Source organism: Labrus bergylta, chromosome 4, assembly GCF_963930695.1.
Source record: "Labrus bergylta chromosome 4, fLabBer1.1, whole genome shotgun sequence".
NCBI classification, from domain to species: Eukaryota; Metazoa; Chordata; class Actinopteri; order Labriformes; family Labridae; genus Labrus; species Labrus bergylta.
In genome coordinates this window covers 28,283,704-28,306,612 of record NC_089198.1, presented here as the reverse complement: position 1 = coordinate 28,306,612, position 22,909 = coordinate 28,283,704, and the positions used below count along the sequence as shown (strand labels likewise).

At 39.2% G+C, this 22,909-nt stretch overlaps 1 protein-coding gene across 1 annotated transcript; it reads right to left on the bottom strand.

Annotated features, from left to right (window-relative positions):
* Nucleotides 1-8,331: 8,331 nt before the first annotated feature.
* On the bottom strand, nt 8,332-12,865 carry amy2a (amylase alpha 2A). The gene is made up of 9 exons (XM_020629740.3): nt 12,663-12,865; nt 11,669-11,815; nt 11,026-11,223; nt 10,614-10,844; nt 9,757-9,890; nt 9,265-9,487; nt 9,050-9,171; nt 8,826-8,951; nt 8,332-8,562 (listed from the first exon to the last, which is right to left on the bottom strand). Exons 1-9 carry the CDS (start codon nt 12,828-12,830, stop codon nt 8,373-8,375), a joined length of 1,539 nt encoding a protein of 512 aa, XP_020485396.1. The 5' UTR covers nt 12,831-12,865; the 3' UTR covers nt 8,332-8,372.
* Nucleotides 12,866-22,909: the final 10,044 nt, after the last annotated feature.

Below are 22,909 nucleotides of genomic sequence, written 5' to 3'. Positions count from 1 at the left end.
TCCTCCTCTCCCCAGCCATAAAAAGATGTACTCGGTGCATCCTTTGTAGCCCAACATATCCTAAGATTCATTTTCATGATCCAGTTCAAATGAGATGGCAGACTCTGAAGTTGCAGAGTAATTTAATTTCTAACATAAGTAATTTGTTTCTGCTCAAAACTTATACTGTATATATATGTGTATACATATATATATATATATATATATGAAAAAAAGGGGCTGTAAAAAATGAGATTATCAAAATTTTAATGATTTTAGCTGTGTAAGTGAGTTCTGTTGCAGGTTCTAATGTTGCTAGGTGACTGGCTTGGTGCTTAGAAACAAACGGGTAATGGTGGGGACAGGTGGTGATTCAAATGGGGATTCCTAAGAAGCCTAGACTGTCTCATTTCAGATCGGCTTGAACGGGCTACATTGGCTACAACGGCTGGGTCCTCCGTCCTCCTTTGACGTTTGCAAACCCTGAGTTGAGACACAGTTACAATGTTTAGCGTTAAGATAATGTTACATTAGCAATGTATGAAAACTATAATATTAACTAAAGACAACACAAAGCAGGGAAAATGTTAGATTTCAGTCTAAAATTAAGAATTGTATGTATGGCCTTGACATTTTCAAATTCAAATTTATGAAACTGTTTATATCTGTGTGCTACATGTGCTATTGTGGATTTGTATCAACTCACTTCATGCCTCAGAAAAGGAAAGATACATCGTATCATATCTTACCAAATTATTTATTATGGTATATTGTCTTCTTTAATATGCAGTGTCTACAATGCTGCAAAGTTAGACACTTAAAAAATGTTTCAGGATTCATTTAGGGGCTTTTGCCTTTATTTAGATAGGACAACAGGAGAGAGAGTCGTGAATGACATGTCGGAAAGAAGCCGCAGGTCGCTCTTGAACCAGGGCTGAACGCTTGAGCCTCCAAACATGGGAAGCGACCTACCTGCTAGGCTATCAGCACCCCAGAGACTTAATTTTTCTGAGTTAAATTGTAACTACAGTCAATGGCTTGAGCACTGGGCTGGCCTGACTTTGACATCCTTCTGTCTTAAACCAGCCATACAATTTTAACATCATGTGTTGCCAAGGGCTGCCATATATAATTGAAGTGTTTCTGTGGGCTTCCCCCCTGCAAATCCTGGTAGACAGGGAGGGACTTAAGTGTAAAAACTGTTTCTGAGTCACCCAAAGAGATTAAATAAGTTTGAAAAAGTATCTCTCATAGGCAGGCAGACTATACAGTACCAACAAATTCTAAGGTAAGCAGTAACCACAATCTACCACATCCGTGTTACTTACACAAAGACAAATCTTGGAAGAACGACTCATTTCCAGAAGTTTCAGGAAGTCCACTCATCCTAGAAAGACTCGCTTCCTTCATTACAGTACATGAAGTATGTCAGTGTAGCAGTAATGACCTTCATGATTCTGCCACTAGGCAAAACTCAGTGATGATGGGGCCATTCCACCACATCAATTATGAGAAGCGTTTGTTGAGGTAATGTGCTGCACGCAAGGCAATGGGCGGGGGTGGACGGGACCTGCTGCACTATTTATGTAACCATCTGCTCCCTTTCACATAGTCTTACTCCACAGGCTTGTGGGTTCGGAACCAGGCCGTGTGGGCTGCGTCACCCCCCCCGTCCAGTTCCTCCAGCAGTGCTCGGAGGCACTGCACAAACATATGATTTCGACCAGCCACTGCTGCTACCCTCGCTGTTTCAGTTTCATGCCATACCACCATGTGCAATACAAACAGCCAGGCAGAGCCCCCATGCAATTGGAGTCTGAGCTCGATTGGGGGGGGGGGGGAATGTGAGGGAGCAAACACAAGCAGCAGGGGACTTCCACAGCAATAACAGGGATCAATAAAGAAAGCACAAGGGCGACAGCTGAAAGGGGTCATCACATAAGAGCCCAAAGCCAACACATGAAATATAAATGCTGCTGAAATAGGCAGGATTTCTTTTTCGGAACAGATTTCCTCAGACCAAATGTGCCCTGTGTTTCTTTTCGATCCATGTTGAAGCCTGTGTCTAGGACCCTTTTATTGGCAGCATGACTCAGGAAGCTGTTGACCCGCTGCCCAATTTGCCTTTGAGGTGATTAAGACCTGACAGAGGCCTAATTGAAAGCCTTAGTTTGCACTTCTCTGAGTGTGTTTGTGAAGTAAATCCATGCTCTGATTAAATGTAATATCCACAGTGAATATCTGCAAGAGGGGGGCTGTGTATTCTGATGGAGGCATCTTATCAGTATGCAAATTGAACAGCTCACTTTGCTCATTATATTAAATGAGCCGCGACTGAATGAGTTTGTCTCAATTATTTCAAAGTTGCACCGAGCGCCTGTTTCACATAGCCGTATTTTAGCCTCATATTAGAGTCTGGGTATAAGATCCAGGACTAAGCAGGGCTTGAAATTCCCTACATGTAGGGATGCCTGGGGCGCAGACCACACACACACATGCACACCATAGACTAAATGGTGGCCACCCTGTGGGGTGTCAGCTTTAAAAGATGACTTAGCCAGGCGACGATATCATTAAAGACTAAAGCAGAGAAATGTATGAGGACACAAAAGGCCAACCTTCACGTTGCTCTGTGTGCCGCTGTATAATCTGTTGGTGGGGGGTATGAATAAGCTCACTGCAAGGACAGCAGAGGTGTAGGAAAAGGGTAACTGTGACACAGACCAATGAGCTAATGTATCCACATAATTTCATGCTGTGTTCTTTTTCTTTTATAGGAATCAAATTGAAAGTGTGTTGCAGGGCAAAATATTCTGCTTTGTATTTTGACCGGTTTCATTCTATTAATTTAGTTAAATTACACACTATACTAGTTGCAGGCAGGATAATGGGCGTATGTAGGACAGAGATGGCAAAAACAAATAAGTAGGAGTACAGATACTTGTGTAAAAAACAATGTTGCTCTCAAAAGGGGAAAGTAAAGGCTTTAAAATGTACTCATGGTATAAAAGTAAAAATATAGCTCTCTGAAGTGAATTTCTTGCAGCTGTTTCTGTGCAACGTGAACTCAACCTCATGCTTATTTATTTGCAACTATTAAACTGAAATCATTAGTAAGTATAAAATAATGAACTGAAAATAATGTGCAAATCAGTTAGGTCTGGGAATGCCTCTGATTAATTTAGAAGCTCTCCCTGTATATTACAAGTATTGCATTCAATAAAACCTTCTTCTCTGTTCTTCTATGCATTATTGACATATATTGTCCGTGCATAATATTTATTGTCTGTGTAACTGGCTATGTAAGTTGATATCTGTACTGATGTTTGGAAGGCTGTGTGTAATATTGCAAAAAAAAAAAAACTAAATAAAGTATACCATTCAAATACAGTGAAGCTAATGTAATAAAACCATTTAGAAAAAGTAAGGAGTAGATGTGTATATATCAGAATCAGAATCAGAATCAGAATCGGGGTTTATTGCCAAGTACATTTACACATACAAGGAATTTGACTTGGTGCTAAACAATTAACAAGGAAATAACGCAGAACTAGCAACAACTTAAATAGTACAGTATAAGAAGCTATTGCAATATGTAAAATAGAATTTAAAAATGTAAAATATAAAATATAAAAAAATTAAGATAAAAAACACAAAATGTACAAAAGGTGCAATGTAGGAGCTGTATAGTGGACTATGAGAAAACATCTTAATGTGTGTATATAATGTAAGGGATTAAAGTAAAAGTCATAAAACTCAGGTAGCGTACCTAAAAATCTTACTTATGTACAACTGCAATGTTACCTTGGTAATTTCTAATAACTGAAATGTCCTACTATAGTAAAACAGCAATGAGGTTCAGCTTAGCGGTGTCACTATTACAATATTACAGTATCATTAGAATATTATTATACAATTCCATGCATCATAAAGTTTTCTGCAGAATGCACAAAGAATATTGAGCAAAGTTATGGAAGTACTGTATGCTCCTTGTGGCTTATAATTTCCTTTTTCCTTTTATTTGCCTGTTCACAAAACAATTAATAACAATGCTACACAAGCTCACTACATATTACTTTGCACCATGTAGAGGGGAAAAAAAATCGTCTGGGGATATGAAGTTCTTACACTAGGAAAACAAAGGAAACAACAAAGAGAATTTAAAATACCAGTGTCACACTACTTTATGTTTGAAGAATTCTACATCCTAGTTGATAGGACATTAAACCTGAATTTCTATATTTTAATATAGCTCTTTTTTTTGAAGACGTTAGAACTGTCGGCCAAAATATGACAGATAAAGTGCATTTGTGAAATCGAAAACTCATAATACATCCGTGTCACCTGTTTCAAAGTTCTTAGAGACAGCCTATTCGTAGCAATGCAATAGCATGTTGCCATGGCAATGGTGTACAACAGTGATATGATGTGACAGCTATAGGGTGAGGACACTGGAAGCCTGACAAGACTCGCCAGTGACCAGAAAATTCATAAAGATTCTGTCAAGTGCTCTGGATCAATACCTCTCTGCACTGAGTTCTTCTGCAGGCTGATTAGTTGAAAGATGTGATGTTAATATCATGCAAAACAAACATAGCTGTGCTTACATTAACGGACAGCCTCATCTAGATCATCTGGGAGCAGACACTGACAGCCAAACATGATGCAGTTTTGCATGAATTAAGTTTGTATGAGCAGCAATACAGTCGTACATCATTCACCTCTTTTATTCTGTCGTTGACAATATATATAATTCATGCTTAATTCTTGGTATTAAACATCAATCATGAATTCTTTTAAGCATCTTCAGTATCATGCATTGAATTTCAAGCAGTTGTGAAATTAATTTCACAGAGAGCAAAATGTCTCATGGACCCTTTTAAACCGGTTTTAGGGAAAGCTTGTTTCATAGTTCTTGCATCAATACTGCCCCCATGTGGTAGGCAGCAGAACCTTACTCAGGTACCACTTTGCTAAAGGGAATCATGAAATATTGTGTACATGATTTTTGCAACAGCCATAAAAAAGCAGCCAAGCAGCCTTAAAAATGACTTATTTTTTCTTTCTTCTAACTCAGTTAAAAAGAAGCGTAATTTAAAAATAAATGTGTCTGTCTTTAATTTACTTTATTTTAATTGTCATGTAATCCAAAGCATGAACCTCCCTTGGACTATCTTTTCGACTTTCTTTGAGCGGTCTGAGACAGCAGAATAGATCCCAAAAAACTCAGTTGCTTATTCGTCTTTAAGTTGATGACTGTCTCTCTCCTTGGCCGATGTGACAGGCAGGTCTGGTGCACTGTATGAAATATGAAACAGGATGGGGACAACGTTGACAGCCATGTCACAAAGCATCAGTGAGGATGACAGGACCAAAGACCCCGGTCTGCTACACTGACATCTCTGCGGCTAATCTGAAGGTACAGGCCCCTCACAGCTGCCGGACCAAGAGATGGAGAGAGGGTCAATAATTTAGCAGTTGCAATATGTTGAGGCCAGTCCAATGTTAAGGTCTCCTTCTATCCTCCTTCCTGCTCTCTCTCACTCTGACTTTCACATTTTGCACATTTCGTTTCATGCTGATTTCACGTCTTAAGAGGAGTGAAAAGATTTCCATATTTTAAAGCATACAGCATCCATTTTTAAACATATCTATAACAATCTGCAGCATTTGATTGAAAGTTTTTTTTTTACTTGTGTATTGTTAGAGGGCACATTTTTGACCAGTAATAAGATGATTTACTAACATTATCTGTCTTGTTCTTTCTATGAGGCATTTAAGAATTTCCCAGGTTCTTCACTCATGAACCAAGTTGCTATGACAACCAAGATGAGCTGAAATTTTTCGGAAGGCATCACCTTCCCCATCTCACCTTCCCCATCTCACCTCTAGATGCTGGCACTTCAGTGTCACCAGTCCAGAGCTGCTGTCGGGGTGTGTGTGTGTGTGGGGGGGGGGGGGGGGGGATCTCAGTAGGTGGGCTGGGAAAGGTAGACACATGCATGGAGGAAGCAAGGGTGATGGGACAGGAAGGAAAAAAAAGGGGGAAACAGAGGGAGGAGGGAAGAAAGGATGGAGATCTGGCTCATTGGACCTTTGGGTCCCAGCGCTGCCCTAATGACAGATGCCAGGGCTGCACTCAGGTGAAACTGAAGTGGCTGCAGTGTGATGGCACAGAGTCGTCCCAGTGGAGGAGAAGAATACACAATGCAGGAAGGACGTTCACAGACATCATGGGTCTTCTTCAGTACACTTACTGTCTGTAAAGCTGTTGGACATCTTTTTTAAAACGATATTTATTGACCTCACTACAATAAATCAACCAGTCTTTCCTATTCATACAGCAATTGACCCCGTGCCTTGCCACTCCATGAACCGGTTTGAGCTAGCCTCTACACTAGGCACAGGAAGGCTAAATATTTGCATGTGGAAGTGCTGTGCTTGTGGTTCTAGAAGAATGATACTTGACACATGTAGAGCCATAATTGCCATTACAGAAAAACAATTGTGTAGATAAAGGTTTTCAATGTCTGTATGTTCTAGTGTAAGCTGCAAACATTAGCATGTCCAGCTAACTAGCTAACCATCAATAATAGTGTTTACAAAGGGGGAAGAGGAGTGTATCTAAATATGTATTTTTAAAAAGATAAACCAGTTCTTAAACCCATGCACTCAAGACATATTAGCCTTAGCATTGTTTATATTAGAAAGGGCTGATTTTCTCTGCTAGCTTCTGTTGTTGTTCAAGCCAATAATACACTATTGCTGAGATTAGCTTTTTTTGTTGTTGTCTCTAAGGGCCTTATATTTTGCTTGTTTGAAATTAGAGCAGTACCTGAAAACTCCAATAGTAGTTTGTAGTTGATAAATGTTTTAGATCCAAACTGCGTTGTAGCATAAAAATCACAGATGTAACATTCCTGATGAGGACAGGGAAGAAAAATCAGTCAAGTTTGTTAAATAAAGCACTAATTTCTATTTCAATTGACTTTCCGTCCCTAAGTTTATCAGTTTAGAAGTAGGTTATTGTTTTGGCTTTTAGGTTTTTAGAGTCTATGCAGTAACTCATTTTTCCCTGGTCTCCAGTGTTCAAAGTTTCTGACAGCCTATTAGCCTTTTACATATTAAGTAACCTCTCATGGCAGCAGTAAAGCGGTCATTGCAAGGTCTTTAAAAAAAAAACTGAAATTAAAGAAACACTACTTTATGAACAGATGATGAACATAAAAAAAGCTCTTTATCCTTGATTAAACCACATTAGCTGACAGATGGGCAGATTTTCTGCATTTGCATGGTTCATGTACCGTATTTTCCGCACTATAAGGCGCACCGGATTATAAGGCGCACCTTCAATGAATGGCCTATTTTAGAACTGTTTTCATATGTAGGGCGCACCGGATTATAAGGCGCATAGAATAGAACGTGTTTACAACTGAACAAGGCTGGGAGATATTGTGAATATATAAATATAAATACGTATAAAACTATGTTTTATACGTAGTGCATTCACAATAACTCAACGTTGTTCAAACGTTAATGTGCATATTCACAATATCTCCCAGCCTTGTTCAATTGTAAACACGTAAAAGAAACACAGTCTGATACCGCTAATTCAAACGTTAGTGCATAACTCAACATTGTTCAGTTACGTATAACACGTAAAGCTCACTTTTTCAGTTCATTCCCCGTCCACGAATCCCTCGAATTCTTCTTCAGTGTCCGAATTGAACAGTTGGGCGAATACGGCATCCAACATGCCCGGCTCCCTCTCGTCATTATCCGAGTCAGTGTCGCTGAGCGCCGTGTACAACCAGTATGGATCAACCAATTAACCAATTGATCCATATATAAGGCGCTTCGGATTATAAGGCGCACTGTCATTTTTTGAGAAAATTAAAGGCTTTTAAGTGCGCCTTATAGTGCGGAAAATACGGTATGTTAGATTGAAATCACTGCATAGATCTTCTCTCACACAGCAGCTGCTAAGAATTTAGGGAACAGTTTATAACAACAGAATTTAATGATTTTATAAGAGCTTTTTGTGGTTGCTTTTTATGCTTTTTCCATGTGAATGCATCAGTTGCAGATGCTACATTCTTTTGTATTTCCAGCTCAGGGAAACAATGTTAAGTTTGTAGACTCTGTGGAAAAGTATAACCCATTATTACCCCATACCAAACCTTTAAAAGGGACATCTGTGTGGTATGAGTTAAGGTTGCAACTATAACTTTTTGTAAGATGTATGGCCAAGTGTGCTTTGCTTTTGTTTTTCTACTGATCTGCATGTTCTAGTGAGTAATTGAAATAATCCAAAAACTCACGGCATGAAAAGAAACAAGTTCTTTGTACAAGTTGATTCAAATATATTTTATTTAAAGTTTTACAGGATATGATTACAGCTTGGAGTCAGCGTGGATAGCGACGAAGGGGTCCTCATCTTTGTTGCTGATCCTGAAGTGGGCACGGCCGTCGCCACCAACATTGATCTGCTTACCAGTGCATCTGCCTCCGTCCTTCTGGCCAGAAATGACGTCACAGTAGGTTCCGCCAGGCATGCCAGTGTTCAGGGTAACATCCAGATCCCTGATGGGGAAGACAAGGTAGATGTTTATTTTTTAAACTCCCACAGTAAGAGACTTTTCACAGTTTCACAGTGCTTTACACTACATGCAAATCCAATTACCTGTTGTTATAGTTGATTGTATATTATATCTCAAAGCCTACTCAATATTGACACAAATCTGCAACTGGTTCTTTAAGTTTCTTCTTCCAGGGAGTTAGTTGATTTAAGTGACTGAAATAAGTACTTATTTGTCAGTTCAAGTTAGAGTAATTGTAATCCTTACCAGTCATCATTGTTGAAGACAATGAATCCACGGTTGCCACGTCCAAAAGCTACCTGGTTGCTCTGGTTGTCCCACCAGTTTGAGTGAGGCTGTCCATTGACAACATTACGGAAGATAACCATGTTCCTAAATAAGACAGACATGAACGTAGTTATCCATATGACCAAGCAGAAGTCCTTCAGTTGGTGAGCAGTTCATCGTTTCTTGTTTTCTGAGGGACTCACTTGATCTGACGCCATCTGTGCTCACACACCCATCCATCTCCACAAGTCTGGTCGGGGTTGATGGGAACAGGCTTGGTGGATCCATCACCATGGCTGGGAGGGCCCATCCAGTCATTCTGATCCTACAATTTGAAGGTGGTGAAATCTGTTTTACACAACAAAATCCTTGCTCCATATTGCTTATGATAATTATTTCAACTGAAAGCAGTATGTACCTTTCCGTTGACAATGTGGCGGTTCCAGCGGAAGCTAGACATCACCCTGGTGATACCGTATGGATGGGCCAGCATGTAGGCAACGGCCATCTTGTGAAGCCTGGAATCCCAGAAGGTAACAATGGCGGCACCACCAGCACCGTGTCCTCTCTGGTTGTCATGGTTGTCAACGAAGACAAAAGCATTGCCGTCGGGCATGAAACCCCATCCCTCTCCCCAGCTCCTGCACACAAGAATATGATTTAATATTGAAAGGTAAACTTAAAAAATAATCAAGTTTGGACAAAATATGAGCTCAAGTATTTTGGCCAGACATCCCAGCTGGAGTCAACATAACTTAGGAAGAATTAAGTCATAAACTTGTCTCTAGAATCAGCTGTTACTAAGCAAAAACATATTAGCCCTACCCATTGACTGTCATGGTTTAATCAAATTCCAATAAATCAATTTGATATCTATTGTAAAGGCACTGTAACAAAAAAATAAGCATACTTGGTGTAAGACAGCTTCTCGCCATTCCATTTTCTGAAGACAGCTCCCAGTTTGGCGCCATATTTGAACTCGGTCACCCTTCCAAGATGGGTATACTCTCTAGATGTGATGGGCTCACCTCCCAGATCAATAACCTGGAGGCAAATCAAATTCACACCACCGCTCACATCAATCATGCAATCCAAAGAAGTTTATGGTTCAGATTATTGCGCAATGTCTGTGATTTGTGGAGTGACAAAAGTCATTTAACACTTTATTGGCGATAACAAGAACCATATTTCTGCTGTTAAACAGTAATGTCTTTGAGGCTCACTGGCTCTTTTTGTAGCTTACAACCTTTGTTTTTTTCAAATCAAAAAGTCTGGGCTTCATCCATTTAGTATATCATGATGTCAGTATTACCTCTGTTCATACCGGTGCTTGTAAAATAATAATGTCTTGTTGGGTATTAACATATGCATGTGTCTGGGTGTGTTTGTGTTTGTCATCTGGATTCCTGCGCTCATTTTCCCACAGCTCTGTTGAATGCTGTAAGGCGCTATCAGTCATAAATATTTGTCAAGTGGGCGTGTCTTAAACCAATCAGTAACCTGCATGAGGATTTTAGCTGTGAATCCAGCTATTTTATGTCAGCAAGATAGATTGTAAAATACAGAGGTGATTTTAAACCAATTAAACATGATGACTTATGTATTTACAACATGTGTTTTTAACCCGACAGAATATGCATGGAGTAAGAGTAGAGGGTTTAAGGCTGATATATCTTTTTTTTAATATTATTATTATTTTATTTTTTTTAGATATTTGACTCTTCCAATGATATATTTTCAGATATCTAAGACAGAGATATATCTTACCTCCTGGAAGATGAAGGGTCTGGCGCCATTGGGGAACCATTTGGAGTTGAGGTTGTGCAGACGGCCGTAAACAGCAGACAGGTCGCCGGGCCACATGTGCTTGCAGGCATCCACTCTGAATCCAGCCACACCCATGTCAATCAGCTTGTTCATGAAGTCAGCAACCTTGCCCCTGACAAAATCTTTCTCCAGTGCGAGGTCCAACAGGCCGACCAAACGACAATCACGGACCTGGAGCAGACAATATAGCATATACATTTATCATTATTCTTGTTTAAAACTCCTCTGAGTAAAATAACGGGTCAATTTGGAAGCATCTTACTGAACAGCCTCTTACATGGAGTTAAAAGTGTCATGAAAAAATGTTGATTGGTTGTAAAAATTACTGTTTGATGAGTGATCTATTCTTCACCTGATTAGCATCACCGTAGTTCTCAATATTGCCGCTGCCAGTCCTGCATTTGTTGTCATTGAAGTCCCAGTGGGTGAAAGGGACTGTGGGGAATTCTTTTCTGTTGGCGCTGAACCAGCTTCCACATGAGGAGTGGGTTCCCTCTCCACCTCCGGCACCACACATGTGGTTGACGACAGCATCCACATAGATGTTGACCTGCGGGGGTAGGGGAAAAAAAACTTAGGTGCAAACACAGCTAATCAACACCTCCCTTCTATCCCTGCGCACTTTCACAACTTTTTTTTAGCACATTAGGTTCATTCTCTGGTCACCTGGCTATGTCAAAGCTGCACTGGTCAATCTCTGCTTAGTGTGATGTTGTTTGTCAAGGAATTGAGGCAGCTGCTGAATGTCCAAATCAAATTATGGTTTATATTTCCTCAAGACAAGGGCCTTACCTAATAACCTAGTTCTTTGTTAAAAAATATCTGTTATTTCAAAATGTCAGCTGCATGTTATTAGAAAGTGATCTGAAATAATACATGAAGCCTTAAGCCATGTGTCTGCCAACAATTTATAGTCTTTTTCAAAGCTGTAGATTTACGAGCTGCTGTCTTTCTTAGAATGAATTTATCAACACGACTGTTGAAATGTAGTTTACCCCGACATTGTTGCATCTGGTGATCATGTCTCTGAGCTCGTCCTCACTGCCAGATCTGGAGCACAGGTTGTAGCCGATTGGCTGGTATCTCTGCCACCAGGGCCTCCAGGGACTGTCGAGCACAATGTGCTCATTGGGAGGGGAGATCTGAAAGAAAGAAAAAAAACACAGAGGGAAGACATTACAGTAATGATCACTTTCAAGAAGAATTGTTTGCAGATAGAGAGTTGATGGTGGATATGGTTATATTAAGTGTACTATTCTTTTATTATCATAAGGAGTACTATGTAGCCTGTGAAGAAGGTTGTAGCTCACTTTGGACAAAAGCATCTCCTAAATTAAATTGTAACATTGGAAATTATAGTTAAGTATTGTGAACAGTAAAATGTCACTCTGAAACTTTCTTAAATATGACAAAATCTCTAATGATGATGTCAGGTTTTGTAGTATTTAAGAGCTTTATTTTTTACATAGAGTTGGAATGAACTGTTTCTGATCTGAAAGGGCCATTTTTAAAACAAAAACTGCCCTCCATGAACTCCAAAATTAGAGAACTGCAATACAAACATTTCTGGACTACCTTTTTAAAATGAAGTTAAGGAGAAGCAACAGAAAATGCAACATATTTTAATTATGCCAACATTTGTAGTCCTTATTTATATATTATCACCTCCCTACTGACACTACTTTACTTATTTATTCACGCTAAAATATTTGTGTTTAAAATGAAAAATATTTATTCATAAAAACTGATGAAACTGAAGTTTAAATAAATATCTTAAACAGCTTACAACTGTTCTTGATAAAGGAAGATGAAATCCACTGTTACCTTTTAATATATGGTGAACTTCTCCTTAAAGAAAAATCTAATTGAATGAGTCTAATGCTTATTTTACAAGCAGCTTGACTATAAACCACATATTCTGAAAAAGAAAAACAATAAATGATCTTCCTTTTCCAAACCAAGAAACGATCCACCTGTTTGCAGACGTACCTGGACACCACCAAAGCCATTGGGACCCAAGAAGCGCTCACACTCTGCAGCGATGTCAGCCCAGCGCCACTCAAACAGGTGGACGATGGTTGTCCTGCCGTGCTTGGTCTGGGGGTTGTGCTGGGCGAGGCCCAGCCCGAACAGAGCCACCAGAATGAACAACTTCATTATTTCCCTGAATGAGAGAGAAAAACCACACTAACCTGCTGCCTCACCCCAAGTATTTATCCACCTTTTCTCGCTCTTCTCATCCAATGAGAGACCAGCTTTTAGGTTAAACAGATGGTTCTTTCTCACAAAGTTTTACCTTTTTTCAAAACTAGGAGAATCAAAAATAGCATTGAGGCACAGAAAGGTTTGAAACAGACTAATCTAAGAGCTTTAAGATACTGGATGCTAACATGGATACTCTCTTGTTCTTTTTACATTCTGACAGTAAACCATCTGTTGCATTGACTCTTATCCTGTCTGCAGTTATAAAAGGAAACTGAAACTAATGGATCACTTGGCAGACATTTAAACGGTTCAGCAGCAACGTTGCCCATATTAAACATTGTGTCCCAGTTTAAAAACATCATGTCCCTGTCTCTAACATCATACATCAATCATATCAGCTGTTAAGTATACACTAATTCAACTATTAAGACATACAAGCTGATATTTCAGTGTTCTTACCACTCAGAACACGACAGCTTGGGTCCATCCAGCTTTATTATTTGTTCACACAGTTCAATGCCACATCATGTTGTAATAGTCAGATTAATCAAACCTTGAGTTATAAAACTTTGAGTTGGAATGCAATTCGATTTTGGGAAATGCAAATAATTAACCTGAGGCTGGAAAATCCAGAATAATGTTTGTTGTATGATTATTGGGGCAGAGTTGGTCAACGTGGGAGGGCTAATACAGTCAACATTTAGTTTACATTTTTGTTAATGTATAAATAATTCAACACGTGAGTATGTATGTTATCAAGTGACTGTCCTTGACATGAAATAGTTTAACTGGGAATGTTTTCATGGTTGTTTTAATTCTAATTGTGACATGATGACTTATTTCTATATTCATATTTTGTCTTAATGTCGATGATATTGCTTATTCCAGTATTCATCACAGTGTGCAAAAATAATCTTTGGAAACAACCTGAACGTTTGAAGGCCTTTTGTTTTTATCAGGTATTACATCTGATTGATGTGTTCATACTAAGTTGTCATAGTAAGTTTTACACTGCTGTTATCACAAACTACAAAACACACGTCCTTGTGTAACTTCACCATGTTGTTATTCCTTCGTAATCGGGGAAAACCAATACAGAGATAAGCAGTGGAGTGTGGGGGGAGGAGGGAGGGGGGGGTTTAGGAAGTCAAACATGTTATGTGAAAAAAGTTAACTAACAAAGCCCTGACAAAACACAAGCTTTTTCCCATGAGGGGCTTCAGATATGACCCCCTGATAGTACCTGTAAGTAAAGGGTCAAGCTGCCATGTGTCAGGTAAGGGGATAGGCTAATAGGCTATACTGGTTATTACTCAAAATGGCTTTTAACACATTTTTGTATTGATTGGTACAGATGATTTACATAGGCCATTCCCTCCATTAGTTCATGTTGTAGATTTTTTTTTTTTTTAAATAGTAATGACGGACTTTAAAAAATAAATTAGAAATATTTAATAACTGAGATACTTTAGCTTCATTGAGTATTTCCATTTCATGATAGTTCACATTTCCTCTCAATTGACCTCAGAGGGCATCTGTATTCCACTTTATTGAACAGCTTCATTTATTAATTCAAATATCTTTTATTGAGCAATTAAATTGGACATACATTCAACAATATATTCCAGACTCATTTTCATGCTTATTACAGTTGTGCGTGTAACCTTGATATTAATTGAAGCTCAGATACTTTGATAGGTACCGAGGTAATTTTTAATTAAGAATAAAGTGCGATAACATCAAATGTAAAGAACAGAGAAACAAACAGAATACAAATAGCACTAAAATAAAAATGAACCCCACTGAGCTACATTTATTAGATGAAGATTTTTTTTTTTGTTAGTGAGATTTAAAGGATCAGTTCACAAAATCTGCAGTTTAAAGTATTAAGATCCCTGGCAGTATGTAAAGTCGCAGGCTTTGATTGGGCTGAGCATTTAAGTTTCATTCTCTGAGCATCAACAGGACGCGTGTCTAACCCTCTGTTGATTGAAAACTGAATATCGAGCAGGGGCGGGTTCAGCCGTGTAAAATTAAACAAAAGCAGTGTCAGCTGTGGTTCTCTGGGGTATTTAAGATCATGAGGCACGTTGAAGCGTCACACCTCATTGTGATAAGACCAAAACTGGGTAAAGACCAGCGAGTCCACTGAACCAGGAGATCTACTGCCTTTGCCCATATTGCATCTTGTTTACTGCCTAATGCATCATGCGCTACAAATCTCTGTCATTCATGAGAACAGAAAAAGACGCGCCTGTCATACAGGACGCAATCCTTACAACCTATCTCTGCTTAAGACTGCCTCTTCTACCCACCCTTCATTTACATTTGGCCTTTGGAAGTGTCAATCTTCTGTGAATAAAATTGAATTCATCCAAGCACTTGCAAAACTCCAGGCCCTCACTGAAACATGGATCCGTCCTGAAAACGCTGTGACAACAGCTGCTCTTTCTGCTGACACAATGCTTTCAAACACACCCCAGGGGTGGACGTGAAAGTGGAACAGGTATCCTCATTTCCAAAACCTGGAACTTTAATAACCGCTTCCAACTGAGAAACAACTCCTCACTTGAATATCACACAATCATGGTTACTGCTCCTATTCAAATATACATTGCCATCATTTGCCACCCACCAGGGTGTAATCTGGAGGATTTTGTTGTGTAACTGGACATGTCAATCTCAGATATCCCTGATGGTGGGACAATACTGATTATCATGGGAGACATGAACCACCACATTGATAAAGCAAAGACAACAGACTTCCTAGCGCTCCTTTCCTCACTGGAACTCAAGCAGGTCCCCATTCTTCCTTCCCACAAAGCACACACTGCTCTTGATATGATCGAGACTGATTTCAACAAAAACCAAGGATTCAAATGAGGATAATTCTTCATAAGAGTGGAGCTATATCTGTCTTAAAATACTTGCACCATCCCTAAAATTATAACTGCCAATCTTATTATGTGTTAATACTGCATATGAACTATGTGCAGCATGTCATAATGGTTATGAAGGGATGCTCTTTCATAAAACAATAGCTCCCCCAATGGTTCTGAAGAGAAACTGCTCCATACTGTTCATACAGTGCATCATTCTGTGTCACTTTATTTCCTATAACGACCAATTAAGTCTATGTAAAAAAAAGCTATATGTTACCTACACATCTTTCCTTTTTTTCATAATGTAAAATAATATTTTTTATTATAAAATAGTGGGAATAATTTAAAGGAAAAAAAACTCAAAACATGATTGATTTGCATGTTTTTTGCATTATGTACCATGTTGTTGTTGTTTAACATGTAATGCAGCATATCAATATAACAATAGTTCACAGCCTACAATACCAACAAAAAAAAACAACATTCCAGTTAAATTGCTGGAGAATCTAGTAAAAAGAAATAGGGCAGTGAAAGCCACACTGCCTGTAGGTTTGTCTAAATAAAGCCTGGTGTGCCTCATCCCACCTGCTCACTATCTGACCAAGCTCCTATCCCCCCCCCCCCCCCCCCCCCGGACAGCATGTCAAACGGACTTTCCTCTATTTCGTTTTAGGTCACTCCCCTCAGTGAGTGTGTGTGTGTGTGTGTGTGTGTGCGCGTGTGCGTGTGCGTGTGCGTGTGCGTGTGCGCGTGCGTGTGTGTGTGCGTGTGCGTGTGCGTGTGTGTGTGTGGGTCACAGGCTTGTAGAGGAGACGGTGCCCCCGACACGTTTGTTCTGGAAACAGTCTCTGATAAGTCATCTCAGTGCAGCCTGTGAGTGCTGACACATAAGGACTAAAGGGATAAAGATCTGATATCATAGAGCAGATTTTGTTCTTTTAGGTTGTGATGACCTTTTGACGGCAGCAGCAGCAGCACTGTTCTCTCTGGTTGAGAAGTGGTTCAGACAAGAAGAAAAAGAACACAAAAAGAGGCATCCAACACATTATATATTTCTCAAAATTACTTAAAAATTAAAAATCAAGTCATCCGATGTCTTCATGTATGTGGTGATAATAACTTTAATACATTTCCAGTCAAAACAACACTTGAAAATGTTTATTCCTACAGTGTTCTGTCAGGTAAATTCACTAAGTTTAAGCTCAGTCTTGGTACAACTACAAATAATATTTTAGACAACTGCTTTTTTTCGGCCACTTGGGAGCAGCAGAAACAAGTTACAACTCAAGATTGCCGTTTAAAGCTCCTGAGAGGAGTTTTCACCTGGTGATGAAACGGACTGAAATGACTATTGATGCATCTGTATGACCTGCACGACCAATAAAGTCCATCAGCATAAAGCTTGACTATTTCTGACTATTTTTATGACTATTTCTATACAGTTGTTTTTAATGTCTGTTACCGCTGATGCTGGGTAGGCGTCAAAATGAATTCCAGCACGCCTCTAAAACAGCCTTTCTTTACATTCTCCAGAGCAAAGACTGTGGACTGTTAAACCGCTTTGGTCACAGGGGGCTCCAAAATGAGTAACCAAATGTTCCTCACAGGAGCTTTAATGTTGACTTGAGACTTATATAAAGTTGTTTATTAGCAAAAACAAACAAATATTATAAAACAACAATGATATCAATCTATATTTTGTTTCTAACAAACTCTTTGGCTGCTAATTGATTTACTAGCTTCACAAGCCAGTTGGACAAAAGTGTCTTAGGTTTGGAACAAAGCAAGTTCTGTTTTAATCTACATTAACTTTTTTTATGAATTGTTGTAAAGTTCTGATAAAACCAAAGATCTTTCTGAACAAAATCTTTTAAAAAAAATAGCAAATCCTGACATTTAAGATGGTAGCAAGACAACTTTTGGCATTCTTTTTTACATTAAAATTACCAAACAACTAACACAATGGGAAGACAAATGTGTCATTTATTTATATACTGCCTTTGGATGATGAATCAACACATGATTTTAGCTCTACTCCTCCAAACTTGAGCTAAAAGTTGTCTCAAAAGTCTGTTAACAAGAGGTCAACTAAAGAGTAATGACATGTTTTAGATTTTTTTTGTTGACATTTTCAATTTCTAAACTATTTCTTAATTGGATGATAAGCCCTTTATGGTTTCCCCTTGAATCACTGCCATGAGGTTTCCATCCTGATGATGCAGCATGCTCTGTGGGTGGAGATGTCAGATGCAGAGTTAGGGCCCTAACTTGCTCATACTTTCCCATGGGCCCCCAAAAAAATTCCAGTCAGACCAAAGTCCTTTCCTGTACGGACAGCACAGGACATACCTCCAGAGGCGATGAAGGGTTCGGGGGACAAAGCTTTCTTTCACAGCTCCAGCTCTGAGACCAGGTGAAAGTAGACACGCTGGTCATTTGATTCCCGCCTCTGCTTCTGTCATGGGAAAGTGGAAGAGTCATAGCGAAGAAACGGGGAGGGTTTGACTGGAGACGGGGTGGGGGGAGAAAGTGAAGAAGGATAAGAGGGAGATAAAAAGACAAGGGGGAGGAATGAGGTCAGCAGGTTAAGAGTGAGTAAGAAGAAGAGCAGAGGAAGACAAATGAGGGAAATAAAAGAGGAGCGAGAGAGAGAGAGTGTATTAGATGGTGAAGGGGGGGTGCTGCTGTAGTTCAGGCCAAATGAGAGGAAACACAGAGGGAGTGAGTGGAAAAAGAGAAGGGGGAGTAAAAACCATAAAGGACGAAAAAAATAGAGTGGGGGGAAGGATGAGAATCTGTTTGTACCTCATCCTCTTACACTTCAGGAAGTCTTTAAGTCAGACAGCTCAGGTTTAAGAGCTGTTAGAGAACAGACGACACATGGCATGTTGAATTTAGAAATATCATAGTTGAGTTCAAACCTTGTCTTACTTGTACAAATGTTTTAACAGACACAAATCAAAAAGGGATCGCTACAATAGACGGTGCATTAGAAGAGGGTGTAGCCTCCTGGTTTCAAAGGTGAAACTAATGCAGAAGTCCATTGAATCTGCATTCTTTCTAATGGCCAGCAGGGGGTGGCTCAACAGGTTACAAAATAACATCAAATTGTATGAAACAGAAAATGACTCTTCACATAAACATAAACATTGTCCTCGTGACTTTGGGTCTCAAATTCTAGTCTGCTTCAATACAGCTTGATGTTTATTTTGTAAATGACTGCTCAACATGGAGCAAAATAGACGATTATACAGGGTGTATGCTTCAGGGCATGGTTACTATAGAATATATCACTAAAGTATTTAGTCATCCTGATATCACCCATTGGTTTGTTGACTACCCTTCTGAAGTTTTAAGTTCATCATTTTTGGTTTCCTGGAGCTTGTAGTAGCCAGCAAACCATATTTGGACGAGAGGCACTGGAGCGAAACGAGCGGTTGGAAAACCAGAGTTGTTACAACAAATCAGTCAGTGCCCTCAGTCAATTTACCAATTTACAAAAATAATTATATTCTATTTGTAACGGTGAGCAAAAGGTTTGTAAATTAATAAACCGAGTAATTTAATTAATCACTCATCTCACCACTCCTTAATTTTGATGTAAAGTTGTACATTTTTATATAGCCTTTCATGAGAAAGGATTTGCTTTTGGAGTGAGCCTCATGTGGCGAGTCATAGAACTGCAGTTTTCACACTTCTGTGTTGGCTAGATTTCAACCCTGGAAGTAACCTTGAAGGGTCATCTGGCATCTAAATCAAGGCAGCCTGAAAACTCAATATATTCACTCCTGGTTCTTAATAAGAAACAAGATGAACAAAAAAGCTACATTTTCGGTAAAAAAAAAAAAAAGGGGGGAGGTGGGGCTGGGCTGGGGTCACAAACCAATGAATGATGACATGGTGTTTGGGAAGAACAGAATGGGCAAATCTGCATCACTCACAGCTTCTGGAATCATAAAAATCTACGCTTGATTGGATGAAGAGGTGTCAAATGGAATCTGTAACCACATTTACGATGCGTTAATAGTCTGATGTTAAGCGTTTGCCGCTTCACCAGGCGCTGTAAAAATGTACTGCCCTTAACTTTGCTTGGCTTTTTTAAAGATCCCAGTAATGCCATCAAGAGCAATAACAAGTGAGTCACCACAATTTTACTTTACTGTTTGAAATTATCAGCAAATCTCAATAAATCTAATTTTGGTAACTTTTCAGGTTTCCTCAACTAAACTAAGAATTCCAGTGAGAAGCCGACCCGTAAAGTCAGATCCACGGCTTCTTCCAAAGGAAAGTTTCAGCCCTGTGTCCTCTCTTCTTCTTTTCTTTTTTTCTTTTTTTTGCCATGATGATATGTTGTGCAGATGTTGGGAAAAGTTTTCCATCTCACTGCAAAGAATAACAGCAGCAGCGGAAGTCCCCCAGGAGAGGTTCAGGCACTGAAACTTGCTACACATACACACACACACACACACACACACACACACACACACACACACACACACACACACACACACACACACACACACTTATGGACACATATGCACACTCCAAACCCTCAGACATGAACTCAAACGCCTTTACATCCTTTCATGGACACTGTCTCATCCTTTCTTTTTGCGCTGACAAACACACACACACACACACATCCTCCTCCATCCTATCAGAGAGGACATGTCATGTAGAGACACATGCTTCTCACATTGAGACATTAAACAAACACATGTAGACACTAATCTCAACCATACACGTTACAGTGTTTCTCAAATGCATCATGTCAGTCAGTCTTAAAACAGATCAAATACACTCAAGATAAAAAAAAAAAAACAGACGATAGAACTCATCTTTGAAACTTTTTCCAAAAGCAAGCATAAAAACACAATCACTCTAAAGTTCCAAGATCCCAGGCAGGAGTCCAATTTGTTCGACGAAAACTTTAAAATATGATATGAGAGTGATTAAACTCGCAGAGCTCCACAGTGGAAAGGCTGGAATAATAAAAAAAAAATGTCTGGAATTTGATCTGATAAATAACTTACAGATGCGGTTACTTTTTCTTTTACCCAGTCGAGACATCAGAAATTAAAAAAAGGAAAAGTATATCTAAAGTTACTGACATACAATCCCTTTTATAAATATAACACCTTTTAACAATCCACCCATATATGTTATATATCTTCAATGACCCTGTTTTGCTTTACAACTCTATTAGCTCTGTAGCTAATCACTTTGATCATCAGCTAGTCACCAAAACAGTAAAGTTGCACATCGGCAAAACCAAAACATTGAGCTAAAAGATAATAAAATACCTCATATTTACACTCACAAAGAGATCTTTCATTAATGATCCTGTGAGCAGTTTTTAGCTGATTATGAATGTATTGCTTATAATTTGTAATGCTTTAAACCACGATACCCAGAAGAAAACAGCCACTGTTTAACTGTTCACAGCAGAGATTTTCTATAAATGACAGGTTTGACTGTTAAAAGAAAGCAGAAGATTCTTTTATTCAGAAAACAACACAACTACACTTGTAGAGGAACACACATGCCATGATTATGCACATTTTTCATCACTGTCGGATTTAGCTCAAGTTGCCTGATTTAAGAGAAATCTATGTAAAGAAACTTTCTAAAAACAATAACCCTTACGTATCTGTCAGACATGCCATGTTGTACATGCCTTCAAGTGTATCTTAATAGAGCTTAATAGAAGGAATGCCGTCGTACTGCTTGTGACTGGAAAGTTGACCATAAAAATTACAGATGGAGTCAATTTTATGATCCTCTTTCACAGTAGTCAGCGGGAAATGAGAGCTTTGCTTTGCTTTCATGCTCTAAAGCTGAAGAAAAAAATCATGAGCTCCCCTGTACTGACTGCTTCTGAGGTGTTTGCACTTTCTCCTCCTCGGACATTTGTTACCTTTTATACAACAATAACAGAGAAATGAAGGGTGCAGACTTTCAGCTGTACTGCCTTTGGAAAAATACTCAGGGTCCACCTTTTCCTCGTTGTCTGCCATTCCTATAATTAGTATTTTCAAGAAAAACAATCCACACAGAAACATTGATGATTGAATGAATGTTTTGAATGCCACTGAAGAGGGGAATTCACAGAACCATTTCCAACCTGAGGAATAACTTTTCCTCAAAATCACATTTTGAGAGAGCAGCAGGAATCCCTTTGACTCCCACCCACACCTGACTGACTGTCAGCCTTTTCCATGATATCAACGCTGGCTTTGAGATACAGAGAGTCTCCTTTGTTTTGCAGCTCTCTGCTCCTGCAGCATGAGAGGGGAGGGAAGATGAGAGGCAGCGGGGCGAGGGGGCAGAGAAGGCAGACATCTTTCAAATGACACAATATGAGCCTCCTTTTATTAAAACACGTGATGGAGACCTGCGTCAACTCGGGGGGGGGGGACCTCTGGAAATTTGGCTTGCAATAGTGAATATGTGTATTTAGTTTGAACTTTGAGAGTCTTGTTTCCACAAAGATCTGAGAGAAAATAAAAGATCCAAAGATTGAACACACAGTTAAAAAATGACTTATTGGCTTTTCGCATTTCAATTGACATCTGCCAAGCCCCATGGACAGCAATGATTAATGTGACAATCAGTGTAGTGTAGTACTAACCAGTATGGTTCAGTCTGGTTCATTAACAGTGAAGAAAACCCTGCCAACTGAAAAATTACTTTAACCCGTTACTAAAAGGTGAGTAAGAAATGTTTTCTTTCCTAATCAAATTAAGTAGTAAGCACACAAATTAAATGTAAGCTAAGATGCCCCTATTTAGGTATGGGTGAAGGATACATCAAAGCTCTGCAGCTTTGGCTAGTGCTCTATAATCCCCAGCCAACGCTCAACAACTGTTGCTAAAAATAAATCAACAGCGGTTTCAAATAATTACAGTGGCCAAAATAGATCCACACCCTCCACATTGAAAACACCTGCAAATGTTAATATTTGCCCAGATGACCAAGCTAATGCTAACTGCCAAATGGCTGCTGGATGGCATTTTCCTTTTTACATGTTTGCTATTAAATGTGCGATTTTTGCAATCAATACTTGAGCATTATGACACTCTATTCAAACCCAATATCAGGAAAAATTACAATTACTTACATGGCAATATTTTTTTATGGCATTGACAG